This window comes from Xylocopa sonorina, chromosome 10 (genome assembly GCF_050948175.1).
Source record: "Xylocopa sonorina isolate GNS202 chromosome 10, iyXylSono1_principal, whole genome shotgun sequence".
Classification (NCBI taxonomy): Eukaryota; Metazoa; Arthropoda; class Insecta; order Hymenoptera; family Apidae; genus Xylocopa; species Xylocopa sonorina.
This window is the reverse complement of record NC_135202.1, coordinates 11,690,614-11,703,025: the sequence shown is the minus strand read 5'-3', so window position 1 is coordinate 11,703,025 and position 12,412 is coordinate 11,690,614. Positions and strand designations below refer to the sequence as shown.

The following is a 12,412-nucleotide window of genomic DNA, read 5'->3' as shown; positions in this document are numbered from 1 at the left end:
AACATCGGCAAGAAACAAAGGAGAAACTAGAAGACGCTGTCCAATTATTTTGACCGAATTCATCGAGGATACCGGCAGGTTGGGATGTGGGCATTATTTGTTGCAAGGTTATATCAAATTGCACTCGTCCCGGCCTGCTGGATCTTTTCGATCTATCATCTGCTCTATTCCTCGTATCGGGTCAAAATATTCTTCAACCAATTCGTTATTCTAAAATTTGTTAACATCTCTTTCGTTCATAAAAATAAGCGATACATACGTTAATATATATATTTGTACAACGATTAATATTATAACGTACTTATAAAATAGGTTCTTAGATTTATTCGATAAATGATACGCGTGTGCGTGTGTGTGTGTGTGTGTGTGTGCGTATGTGTGTGCGAAACAAACAATTAATCTAAGCAATTCATATCGAGCGTTTGTTTTAAATATTTGAAATGTACATGATATTGTAATAAAAGATGTATAATTTGGAACAATAAACTGCATTTCAAAAGAAACGATAATTCGTAGATGTGTTCTCCTTTAAATATAACTAATTCTTACGATATAGACGATTTAGACATTACGATATAGAGAAAGGTAATTTTTATTACAAAATTGCAGTGAAACGTATAAATTTTCCTGTTTTAAATCGTAACATGGTCAAAAGTATGATTTATATATCGGGGATATATCGTTTTAAAGATTAACAATAATCATTCACTTACAACTTTCTTAAATGTGCGAATCCTTTATATCCTACGATGAACGGAACAAAAGAAATGATCAATGATTTCGATGTTGTTTCCTTATTTGATTTTGAAAACGATAAACGTGTATCGGAGAAAGGCTCGCGATGAAATGCTATTCGATTATTTTATGCTGCGAGGGGATACAAGGGAGAAAAAAAAGGAAAATTGTTCGAAACAAAGGGGGAATAGAAAAATGAAAAGGCCGAGGGCTTAAGTTACGTTCGATCGAATAAGTGAGCACAATGAAAGTAGTTGAATTTTATTTTTCATTCACATCCTTCAAGTAGAAGACGTGGTGTAAGCATCCCCTTTTAAGAGTCCCACGGTTTTGAAATAAAACACCTGGCTTCTTCCCTATGCAAGCGCTATGTAGTGTATGAACATGCACGTACATACGACCACACGTTTAACGTTTGCGCGCACGCATATTCTCACGGCAGAGAGAACCGCTTCTCTTCGCGGACTGGTTTTGGCTTCCTTATAAACTTTATTCAATTCTTTGTAATATGCCAAAGAGGGTACACTTTTCATACGCACATGTGTATACGTCTTATATATGTACGCACACGCACGCGCAACCATTCATATGCTAAACAATAAACGCGTTGAAAGAAATGAATCTCTATCTTGTAGATACGACTGTGCAGCTGCCATATTCATCTACTATACATATGTATACATACCTAGAGATATGTGTATTACGAGGAGTTCGGTACTAGAAAACATTTCGATTAGAAAACTGGAGACGCGAACGACGCGTTCAAACGTTCACTGAATAAAGATTTAACAGGTCCTGCCGCAACAATATCATCGCATTCATATAATTTTACATCGCGTTGTATCTATTGAATTTATTACTGTAAAAATATATCATCCGTCAACGATTAAACTGTTAGTTTCACAGTGTGGATATTAGTAAACAGCCTGAGCGATAATGCGAACCAGTATTATAAAGCGATAGGTGCGAATGAAAAGTGTTTGAAACGATGAATTCTAGTGGTTGTTTAGGTTTAAGTATTGGGTTGCAAGTAGGGGTGCATCTGGAGCGTTTCTAAGAATGCCATCGACTTTTAGATAGAAACCGTCACAGATACGAACGATTAATAACATAACGATACAATAATATAACAGCATAATTGAAATTAATACTCCCATTTCACATAAAATGCGTTTTATATAGCGCAAAGAATTGAATTAAAAATCATGTAAATTCTACATTTTCGATAAGTAAATGACATCTCTTTCACTCAATTTCTTGCTATAAATTAATGTTACTCTTCTTGTAGATAGAGAGGGAAATAAAGCCTGCGCGTAGGCAACCGAACAGATGTTCAAGTAGAAACGACAAAAGCGGTTAGATTTACTATATGTTACGCTCGCACGAGCAGAAGATACATACAATCATATGGTTAAAAGTATGCTCGCGTCTCATTTTTTGCTACTTTAAACTATATTTCAAATAACAGTTAAACACATTAACATAATACATACGTATCGTCGTCTCTCAAATATACCCATCATGAACTTCAAACGCATTTCGCATAGGTTAGTAATGTTTATCTTATTTGATTAAAAGTAACGAAGAATTTGAATACCTTTTAAAGTGTATACTAGTTATTTTCTACAATATGTGAATATTATTTTTTTAGAATATCATTGTGCGAGCTAAAAAGGTTACAATCATCTTTGTCAGCATCAAATTCTAAGATCCAAATACCAACCAGAATTAAACGTGGACCTACCGATATCTTACAGGTAAATACACTAACAATTTTCTAACATAGAAATTGTTTTCATTCCCCTATTCGTTGTTTAACCTTTACCCATTTCTATTTTTTTAAAAGGCACTTGAAAGTACGATACCGAAAGATTTTTCAAGGATGAGGTGCATATATCACGACGATCCTTTTTTGATGCCGATACTAACAAATAATTATCGTAATTATGGATTATCGTACGAGTCTGGCAAGAAAACCGCAATGTGGATTCATAAAGAACACAATGATTTATTTCCAAAGCATCTCTCAGATCCACCAATTAATGTATGTTTACTTTTACCATAGTTATAATATGCATATTGCATATCGCATGTAATGTAAATTATTTTTCTAATTTAAGGCATTCCAACCACCCGTAACGTATACTGACAAAAGTCAAGTATCGGAGGAACTACTATTGCAAGTCATATCTCAGTATAGAGTCTCTGATGCCCTTGACATCTATAGGCTACTAGAAACAAATGTCTCTAACCAAGCGAAACAAGCGCTTTTAGAATTATTGTGCTTTTTTAATAATAAAAATGAATCGATCGATGAATTAATTCTTGAGCGATGGTATAATCTAGCCATGAGTAAATATGTTCTGCAGTAAGTAATAAAAGAATAACAAAAATAAAGAAAAAACATTATATACTTTAATATTTTCAATAGTTTTATATTTTAGGTATTCTCAAGAGATTGATGAACTGTATCAGTTTTTAATAAAACAAGATTCTCTAACAGCAGCTGCAGCATATAATGCTATGATATGTGGTTTAGCAAGACATTTGAGAGTATATTAATTTTAGTATTTGTGTGTACAATTTTGCGTATATACAATTTGATGGAATAATACATTTGCAATATTTTTAGGTTGAAGAAGCTTGGTCAATCTATAACATTTGCAAGGAAAAAGATCTTCCAATCAATGTCACTACATATAACTATGTATTGAGAGTACTTCCAGACATCTTTAAGAGATCGGCTGCGAAGAAGGTGGAATTTGTATTTTCTATTTTGAATGAAATGAATACGAAGAAAGTTAAACCAAATGTTAGGACTTTGAATTCTGCACTTAAAGCGGTTACTGCACCACCAAGAGAAAATGACACTAATGATATTATAAAATGTTTATTTTCGGAATTCCAAAGGATCAATATAACATTTTCGTTAGCAACTTACTATTATCCTATACTCTCGTATTCGATGAAAGGTGACTATATACAATTGATGTCCTATGTTTTTTAACGTTTTCTCTACGAAATTTCATTCTTTTACAGATAGGGATGGGCATAAAAATTTTACAACAATTTTAGATATGATGAAAGATCAACATTTTACTATTCAAGATCCGGAGGACAAATTGTTTTTTGGTCAAGCTATGCATTTAGCAAATCGTTTTTCCGATAGAAAATCAGGAGACTTAATCCATGACCTATTTCATACGGGAAATAATCATATTTTTCTTGCAAATGCACCAGGAGTATGTTTTTTACAAAATTGAAGCTGTTCATTAGAAAAGATTTACGTTTATTTCATTTTTATATAATTACATGTCCTTTCTTTTTTATAAAGGAATACAGTTATTACTCAGCGCGTCTGTCGTTATTGTTAGCAACAAGTACAATCAAAGAATTTTTCGATCATTACAAAAAAATTGTCCCGCACTTGTATTCGCCACAAAAAGTACTATTCGACAAGATTATAAATGAATTAAAATATAATAAGGCAGAAGTTGTTGCTGAATATTTACCAAGATTATGGTCAGACCTGAACGTTATTTGTCAACGAAAGTTTTCGTCGATGCTTGCATGCATAAATTTAATGAGAATTGATGTTTTACCACCTGATTCACCTTTAAGAACTATCTTTGTGGATGCTGCCTGGACCTGTTGGAATAATATTAAGGTTGAATGTATTTATATTTATATTTATCAAATAAGATATTTCAAACAGCGTATAATGACTAATATAAAAAACTTTGGTATTTACAGAATGCAATCGAACAAACACAAGAATCATATTATCCAGTTGAAACAGAATTAGTCGCCCATATACCGTTAATGTTGTTACATGACAAGCGTATAAAAGAAGCTACCGAAGTTTTAACGTTTATTGTTAATAGATCGGATTCATTTATTCCAACAATGACTGAACAACAAATAACTGAATTGTTTAATACTTTTATCTCAGAGCAATGCCCTGCGGGAGCTTTCGTATGTATATTTAAACATATAAGATCTTTGTGTATTCGAATTTAGAAACGAGAAGCCTAAATCTAAATTACATTTGTTTTTCTATAGCTTGTTCTTGAATATGCGGCAAATTTTGGACTCGATATCATTGAAATGAGTACCAAATTGTACAATCTCCCAGAACTTACAACTACCGATCGTAATAAATTGCTCAATTTAATAGGAGTGGAGACATTAAATGCGTTAGATAGACCAAAATCAAGTTAATTAGTATTCATTGCAACGAAAAAGTATTTGTATGATTTGTAATTATGTTGCACCTTTTCTTTCTCACTGTCTTTACAATTGTAAACGAGAATTTCATGTAGAGGTTTATATAAAGTTGTTAATACTTGGAATTACTTCATTATTAAATGCGCGTTGCAGGCACATAAGAATTTCAATCAGTTTGTCATTCAAAGCATAGAAATTACATGCATGATTGGTATGTATTAATGTCCTTGCCCCCCTAGCTAGAGGGTACTTACGATTAATAAATTAAGTTGCCGTGGCAGTGGGAGGTACTATTCACTCGTCACTAAAATACTTATTTCCTGCATTGCATAGCTTAACATCGTAACTCACCACGTTTCACGTTCAAAGGCCAGAGTGTTACAATATCTATCGATTCGAAAATCTTATAGGCACACGAGACTGCTCGTGGCGTTTCTTGCTCCTGTCGTATTTACAACTTTCATCCGCATTGCTGATCACAGTAATGGACAAGGAAGGAGATGTGCGCCTTACATTGGAATATGTGCGTGAATTGATAACGAAAGATGAACCTGACGTGGAAATTACTAGTTTAGACGAGGAACCAGGCTCGGGAAGAGGTGATAATTACACGTCTATGTTGTATCGTGTTCGAGCGAAAGGTCAGAAGCAAATGAAAAACGGCGAATGGATCAATTGCGAGCGCGCGATCATTTACAAAGTTTTACCCCGATCGAGGGAGCATCGTGAGGCTTTCAAAAGCGAACTGCTCTTCCGAAACGAGGTAGCATTCTATACGCACGTGTGGCCCGCTCTGGATAAATTGCAAGTGAATGGTACAAAAGTTTTTGGCGGAGTCGCGAAAATTTACGCTGCGCGGAACGATTTTATCGCTATGGAGGATTTACGAGAGAGAGGCTTTCAAATGGCGGATAGGAGAAAAGGGTTGCAACTTGATCATTTGAAGCGCGCGTTGAAAGCTTTAGCGGGTTTTCATGCGCTCAGTTTGACTCTTAGAGAAACAAGGCAAGTCGAATAGCCTTTTGATTTATCTTTTGCACTTTTTTTATTATTTTATACCACTGTAACCGTGTTTATGCGTGAATATTAATATGTATATGTATATGAATGTATAAGGCCGGGAGAATTCGCAAGACTGTCGGATCCGAATGGCGATCAAGGTATACAAGAAGCTCTTTTTCGAACAGAAAACGAAGAATGGTATCGCCAGTATTATCATGTTGCTGCTAAGAATGCCATCAGAATGGTGTCCGATGGTCTTCCCGCTCATATGGAACACATGAGAGTTGAAGCAATAGAAAAACTTCGTGCGTTTCTGGACGACGATGTATTCTTTCGGACTATGAGCGAAATAGCAGCCACACAAGGACCTCTAACTGTTTTTTGCCATGGCGACTGCTGGACTAATAACATTTTATTTAAAGACGATTCGGTTAGATCAAATGAAGAAGTAAGTATTACGTATAGATGATACTACTTTCTGTACAACGAACTACTAAAAAAAAAAAAAAAAGTAATTTCATTTTCGTATATGATTATATTGAATTTTATTAAATATGTTATGTGCGTACACGTACTTGATTGTATTAAAAAGAAGTCAAAAAGCAATGCTGAATTAAGAAATGATTCCTTCATTTTATGTGATTAATTAATTTTTATTACTTATCAATTCATAAGATTACTAGGAGAGTATATTACCATTTTTCCGTTCTTCTCATCAATTGTCTTGTAAAATTATTATTTTTCAGTGCTGTTGAAACAAAGAGTCTTGTACTTTGCAGAGAAATTGTTAGCCTTCTTTTTGTTTTAATCAAAATTACACGAAATTCAACTAACCGATTTAGTTTCGTTTGACTCTTAAGCATTGTACATATTTGTTAGTGTAAATAAATTACAGTCTACTGTTAGCGAAGTATAATCGGGAACTTTTATAAATTCTACTCCTATACACGGATATATAACTTTGTTTTATGAAAATTTATTAAAAAAAGAAAAAAAACAGACACGAGTAGTATAGTGCAAAAATATTTATCTTAGTTTTCTACTTCGTTCGCGAAGTAAAAGTAATACGAATATACGAATATGAATATTGATATTGGATTTTCGATCGATTATGTCAGTCCCAGCGAATAGAAATCGAAAATATTACAATGTTCAATCGAATCAAAACCTTAAATTACACTTAGTTCTACGACTTTACAGGTTGTCTATTTAGTTGATTTTCAACTAACTCGGGTTGGTTCACTTGCCCTTGATCTTGCAAACTTGTTGTATTGTTGTGCAAGCGGAGAAATTAGACGGGTGCACATGACACAGCTCCTTCAGCATTATCACTCCCATCTAATGTCCTCGTTGCGTATGCTTAATCCAAAGCAACCACCAAAAGATCCATCCGTCATGTGGGAACTGTAAGTAACATTACGTGCAACATGTTTGTAAAAAAGATGAAAGTGTAATTGATAATTTTCTTAACTCTTTCTGAGCTACAACTTTCCATAAGGAGGTTTAACCAGGAACCTGTTATTTATGTTTGTAGATTTTCCTTTAATGGCGAGTATACTTTTCAGTAGCTCGGAGAGGGTTAAACAATTATTCTCAAAGTATTTCTATTACTAATTTTCTCATTCTATTATTCTTTACGTACAGATTAAATGAAGAAATGCGACGTTGCGGGCGATTCGGTGTAGGCCTCGCATTGGACATCTTGCCAATTAGTACATGCGAAAGTGACGAGGCTCCAGATTTGTACGAAAAATCGGAAACGAGCAAAGAAAAGCAAATCACACGAGGACCACCGCGAGGAGGAGCCGAATGCACGCGGCTCATGACTGACTTAGTTTTGGAACTCGTTCATAATCATGCTCTATAGGTCAAATTATAAGGAATCTTTCTCACTATTTTTTGAATTTTTTTTCTTACAGTGTTACCATAATTAAATCAATTCTAATCGTAATTGCTTAATGTTATGCATACATGTTTGTACGATCAAAGAATTATATATATATATATATATTATAACTTTCGGTAAACTTTGGCGTTTTATACGACAGCTAACGAGTTGGAAGATCAGGCATAAAAAGAATTCTTTAAAATGTCTAGTTACATTGAACTACATGAACAAATAAAATAAACATTCTTTTTATTACAAAGTAATATTTACAGTCACAATGAAAAGTTTTTGCTTCTAAGATTATACTTTTTTCTGGAATGACTAGAATATTTTAACCCTGGGAATACTAAGGAACCCACAGCTTAATATTCCTACAGTCAATGTAACGGGGATATACATAATACATAACTCACCAAGAAATTATGCCTGCTGTGGAGGTGTATGGGATGGGGGCTGCTGAGCCGCTGCTTGTGGGCTTGGTGGTTGTTGTTGTGGTTGTTGCTGTGCAGCAGGTTGCCAGGCAGTATGTTGATTTTGTTGTTGTTGTTGCTGTTCTTGTGTCAAACGCTGATGCGCTTGTTGTCTAGCTCTGAACTCTGCAGCTCTCAATTGTTCTAAATGGAACTGTTGCCTTTCCGTGATGAGCTGTTGCCGTTGATACTCGAGGCCTTCGCGTTCTCGTTCCATCGTGGTCTCCAATTCTTCGAAATGACGTAGTTTAATCTCTAATTTCTTCATTTGTGTCTCAACGAGCAACGCTACCAGAGACTTAATTTTACGTTCTTCCACAGCTGCTAAGTGTTTCGCTTTTACAGCGGCTGCTGCTAGCGCTGCGGCAGCTGCAGACTGAAGCTGTGCATCTCGCACAACCTACACAATTATAAAGTAATAGAAAAATAATTTGTCGTTAATAATATTTAGCATAGGCAACAATACAAACGTAATAATCTACCTTGTCCTTCTTTTCTTTCGCTTCCAAATTTTCAGCATCCATCGCTGACTTAGCATCCTCGTCGGCTTCCTTTAATTCATCCTCCTTTTTCGTTATATCTAATTGGGTTTGATCAACATCAGATTCTTTAGGCTTTTCCTGCTCTTCTTTCTTTGGCTCCATTGGAGCTGCTGTCCCTGAGTGTGGAGACGTAGCTACTGCTGCTGGTACATTACCGCTGGTCGAAGGTGCTGTTGTCTCATCCGGTGGTTCAGGTGGTCCCGTTCCTGCTATACCTGACTGTGACAATCCTGCAGCTGGATCAAACTTACCTAAATAATAGAAATTAAATAATTAATACTAAAATTATATGTGTGTGTGTGTATCCCACCGTAATGAAAGAAGGAACAAATGGCGATTAATTACCATCAGAGTTGGCACTAGCCTGAACGTTCCTTAAGTGCTGGTCTAATAAAGCGGCTGGCACTTGGTCTTTAATAGCCGCGAACTCTTCCATAGCAGCTTTGGCTGCGCTTGCTGCCACTCTAGGATCGACAACCGAAGCCAGGAATGCCACGGTGCTCATAACTGGATTGCCAGCTTTAGAAAATGGTACAGGTTGATAAGCTAATGGACCCAGACCTTCTGGCCCTCCTTCCTCTAAATACGGATCTTCTATTGGAAGCCGTAAGAAATGCAAAATACATTCATCTTGCGTTCTCGAGCCAACATGTTCGCAAACTTTATTCCAATCATCCTTATGTAATTCCAATCCCTCTAACAATAAAAGCGTTTCCTGCTCTGTCCAATCGCGAGTAGCGCCCGCAGCTTGCTTGTTTTTCAAAACAGCAGGTTTCCTTGAATATTGATCAATTTTTAGTCCAAAGTTTGCCATCGCGCTGGCCGAAACTTTTTCCTCTGTTCCTATCGCGGTTGATTTCTTTTCTAAATCGAGCAACGTTTTCGCGGCTGAAGGCTGCGGTGTTTTTGGAGGGTTCGGGTTAACCGGTGCTAAACCTGATGGTGTGTCTGACAACACGTGGAAATGTGATGTTGGAGGAGGTCCCATAGGTGTCGGTCTCGATTCTGCGTCTACCTGATAATTGATAAGTCCCCATTGTTCTAGAAACGCGTGTACACGCATGATCGCGCACACATCGCCTGCTAGATTACGTCTACAAGCAGTAGATGTAATGTATTCCGTGGGATTCAATCTGTAGGTGTCAATCATAAAATTCCTGTATGCAAGATAAATCTCTGGCGTTTTAGACTTATTTTTACCGTTAAAGAATTCGGACAAAGCTCTCTTCTCGATAGTGTGAATTGAATTATAATCAAACCAAGCAGAATAACTAGGCACAACGATATGATGTGTTTGTTCAGTGACATTATCTTCCGGTTCATCCCCTTTATTCCCCTCTCCTCTTTCTTTACTCGTATCCCGCTCTTCTCTATCCTGAGTGCTCTGAGAACTTCCTTTGTCTCCTTCCATTGGTTCATCCAAATCTGCCATGTTACCAGATTTCAGTGGTTGAAGTTCGTTATCTTGTTTCTTGCTACCTGTTGTCGTTAAAGTAGTGCCACTCGTTGGAACATTGCCCTGGCCTGTTACTGGCGGATTCGTAGGAGCAGCAACCACTTCTACGATTCGAGGTTCAGCAGGTGGATCTTCCATTCCCTGGGTAAGATCATCCTCCTCTTCTCCACCGCCGCGTGATTTTTTTGGAGTCGCAAGAGACGACGAAGACGAGGTGCTTTGAACGCCCGATGGAGCTCTCGCGCTTTTACGTTTTCCTGGTTTTGGCGATGGGCTAGGAGATCGTTTTCTTTTCGGTTTTTTTGCTGACGGCGGAGGATGAGACGGTTGTGCCATCAAGTCTTCTACAGAAAGTCGATACTTGTGTATTTTCTTTTGACCATTCTCGTCTATTTCATAATCTTCTTCGTTCATCCATTCATTATATTGATCCAAATCTAACGCCCATGTAGCTGATACTTTGTATACCGATTTCATGTTTGTACTTGTGATCGTGCCTTCTGGAAAGTCCCAAGGAAGGTCTAAAGTGGTCCAAGAGTCATAACTGTCTGGAAAATAATACCAGTGAAGTAGAACAGATCTCTCTCGCCTCATACAAGGCCGCGCGTACTCTTCTTCCATAGGATCCACCGGAGGGTAAATTATGTGTGTCGCATCTGCTTCGTTTTCAGCGATAGTACCCTGATGCCGACGAATTGCTTCTTTTACTTTTGCAGCTGTCGATTTGTCCACGTCAGGTCTTACATATACGCTTGGTATAATCATACATCGATTCTGTACCAATGCTCGTTCAGCAGCCATTATCATTTCCACTGTTCTATCCATACGAGATCCTGACTACAAAATATACATTTGTTTATATATACCATCGAAGTTATAATACAATACTTACCTTTCCCACAGGAAAATCAAATCTACGCCATCCTTGTTCTTGCTTGAAACGATATGCTGTGGCAAGAATGTGACATAAACCACCACCCGGCTTAAAGTCTAAGAAACATTTCATCTAGAAATTCATAAAATTATTTAGTTAGCTTCTATATATGACAAGATAATGACTGAAAAATGATATTTAACTATATCGACGAATAAATACATACGGGAAGTCTTGTCATTGGTGGTTTCGAAACATTCTTTCCTAAATTGTCCTCTTGAAATTGCAACAATTGTACTATCAAAGTAGACAAGCTTTTATTGGTAGGAGGATCCGTTTGGACATACTGTAAAGTATAATATAAAAATAAAATGATACTTCTTAGACTGCTAAAACATTACTTTACGATATTAATTCTTATAGGAAGTATACTTTCGCATATATTTGCTTATTTCCATGTATAATTTACAAAATAAAATACTTGTATATTGTAGATAATCAACATTTAAATACATTAAAATATATATTAAACAAAAAAAGATTAAACTATGTATGTTATTAGTAGTACTTATCATTGTTTATTTTAACTTAAAACAGAATCATATTCGTAATAGAAGATGAGAATGATAAAAGAATAGGTGAAAAAAAGCAAGATTAAGAGATATTAATACGGCATATAAATTATTAGACAGTTGATTGTAGATTCCTATACTGGGCGTTTGATTGTACCTTTTTGCAGTTTTTCAACAGCCACTGTTTAACTCCATCAAGCTGCGTGAGAATTTCTTGGGATTCAAAGAATTTCGTGTTGGGTCCACCATCCTTTTTAGGACCTAACGCGAGCATCTTTTATGAAAAATATTAACTTAAAAATTGTTGGATATACGCTACAAGAAAGAACGCCACGTTTATTACAAACATGACACGCCTCTGAAGTTGGTTAGAGCCATGTTATTCGAATATGAGAATAGTTCGGTCTACATTGGTACATTTCTTTTTTTTAACATAAAAGTAGTTTTTCTATTACTTGTGAGCGATGTAGTTCTTACTATAAAAAACAGTTAGACAGATATTTCTGTTTTTTGTATGTACTTATAACCTTAATCGTGATAATTATTATTAATCGTGAACGAAGTAGATAGTGACTTCACGATTGGCAGACATGTTTCATTCTTTCTTAGCGGCGACTTTGTTACTAGAATTAATTCGAATGTCACT

The 12,412-nt window shown here is 36.0% G+C and overlaps 3 protein-coding genes across 5 annotated transcripts; 2 read left to right on the top strand and 1 right to left on the bottom strand.

Moving 5' to 3' along the window:
* Nucleotides 1–1,119: 1,119 nt before the first annotated feature.
* Nucleotides 1,120–5,080, top strand: LOC143428248 (small ribosomal subunit protein mS39). Its single transcript, XM_076902971.1, is given in 12 exon segments — nt 1,120–1,176; nt 1,179–1,295; nt 1,371–1,432; nt 2,387–2,492; nt 2,582–2,779; nt 2,856–3,103; nt 3,180–3,288; nt 3,368–3,707; nt 3,775–3,977; nt 4,070–4,402; nt 4,489–4,710; nt 4,798–5,080. Coding segments are annotated over 12 exon segments (2,154 nt in total). The 3' UTR covers nt 4,957–5,080.
* Nucleotides 4,831–8,032, top strand: LOC143428416 (uncharacterized). The gene is made up of 4 exons (XM_076903251.1): nt 4,831–5,967; nt 6,079–6,412; nt 7,165–7,370; nt 7,609–8,032. The coding sequence occupies exons 1-4, from the start codon at nt 5,447–5,449 to the stop codon at nt 7,829–7,831; spliced, it is 1,284 nt and encodes a 427-aa protein (XP_076759366.1). The 5' UTR covers nt 4,831–5,446; the 3' UTR covers nt 7,832–8,032.
* Mor (SWI/SNF- related protein mor) lies at nt 6,921–12,246 on the bottom strand. Of its 3 annotated transcripts, none has more exons than XR_013102419.1 (8): nt 11,924–12,246; nt 11,421–11,540; nt 11,213–11,326; nt 9,210–11,157; nt 8,805–9,115; nt 8,266–8,722; nt 7,607–7,825; nt 6,921–7,368 (listed from the first exon to the last, which is right to left on the bottom strand). XR_013102419.1 is itself a non-coding variant. In XM_076903247.1 (7 exons), the coding sequence occupies exons 1-6, from the start codon at nt 12,038–12,040 to the stop codon at nt 8,273–8,275; spliced, it is 3,060 nt and encodes a 1,019-aa protein (XP_076759362.1). In that variant the 5' UTR covers nt 12,041–12,245; the 3' UTR covers nt 6,921–7,368; nt 8,266–8,272. The 3 variants fall into 3 exon arrangements, 1 of the variants encoding a protein (XP_076759362.1); XR_013102420.1 differs by having other exon boundaries at nt 7,291–7,368; nt 7,607–7,665; XM_076903247.1 differs by lacking the exon at nt 7,607–7,825 and having other exon boundaries at nt 11,924–12,245.
* Between the last annotated feature and the right edge of the window lie 166 nt (nt 12,247–12,412).

What these genes read in the sequence shown, in the direction of transcription:
- LOC143428416 (XM_076903251.1), top strand. Translation starts at nt 5,447, where the DNA reads ATGGACAAGGAAGGAGATGTGCGCCTTACATTGGAATATGTGCGTGAA. An exon ending in TTGACTCTTAGAGAAACAAG is followed by an intron (nt 5,968 to 6,078) that starts GCAAGTCGAATA and finishes TGAATGTATAAG; the next exon opens with GCCGGGAGAATTCGCAAGAC. An exon ending in CCATCCGTCATGTGGGAACT is followed by an intron (nt 7,371 to 7,608) that starts GTAAGTAACATT and finishes CTTTACGTACAG; the next exon opens with ATTAAATGAAGAAATGCGAC.
- Mor (XM_076903247.1), bottom strand. Translation starts at nt 12,040, where the DNA reads ATGCTCGCGTTAGGTCCTAAAAAGGATGGTGGACCCAACACGAAATTC. An exon ending in CACCAATGACAAGACTTCCC is followed by an intron (nt 11,327 to 11,420) that starts GTATGTATTTAT and finishes ATGAATTTCTAG; the next exon opens with ATGAAATGTTTCTTAGACTT. An exon ending in CGAAAGAAAAGAAGGACAAG is followed by an intron (nt 8,723 to 8,804) that starts GTAGATTATTAC and finishes ATAATTGTGTAG; the next exon opens with GTTGTGCGAGATGCACAGCT.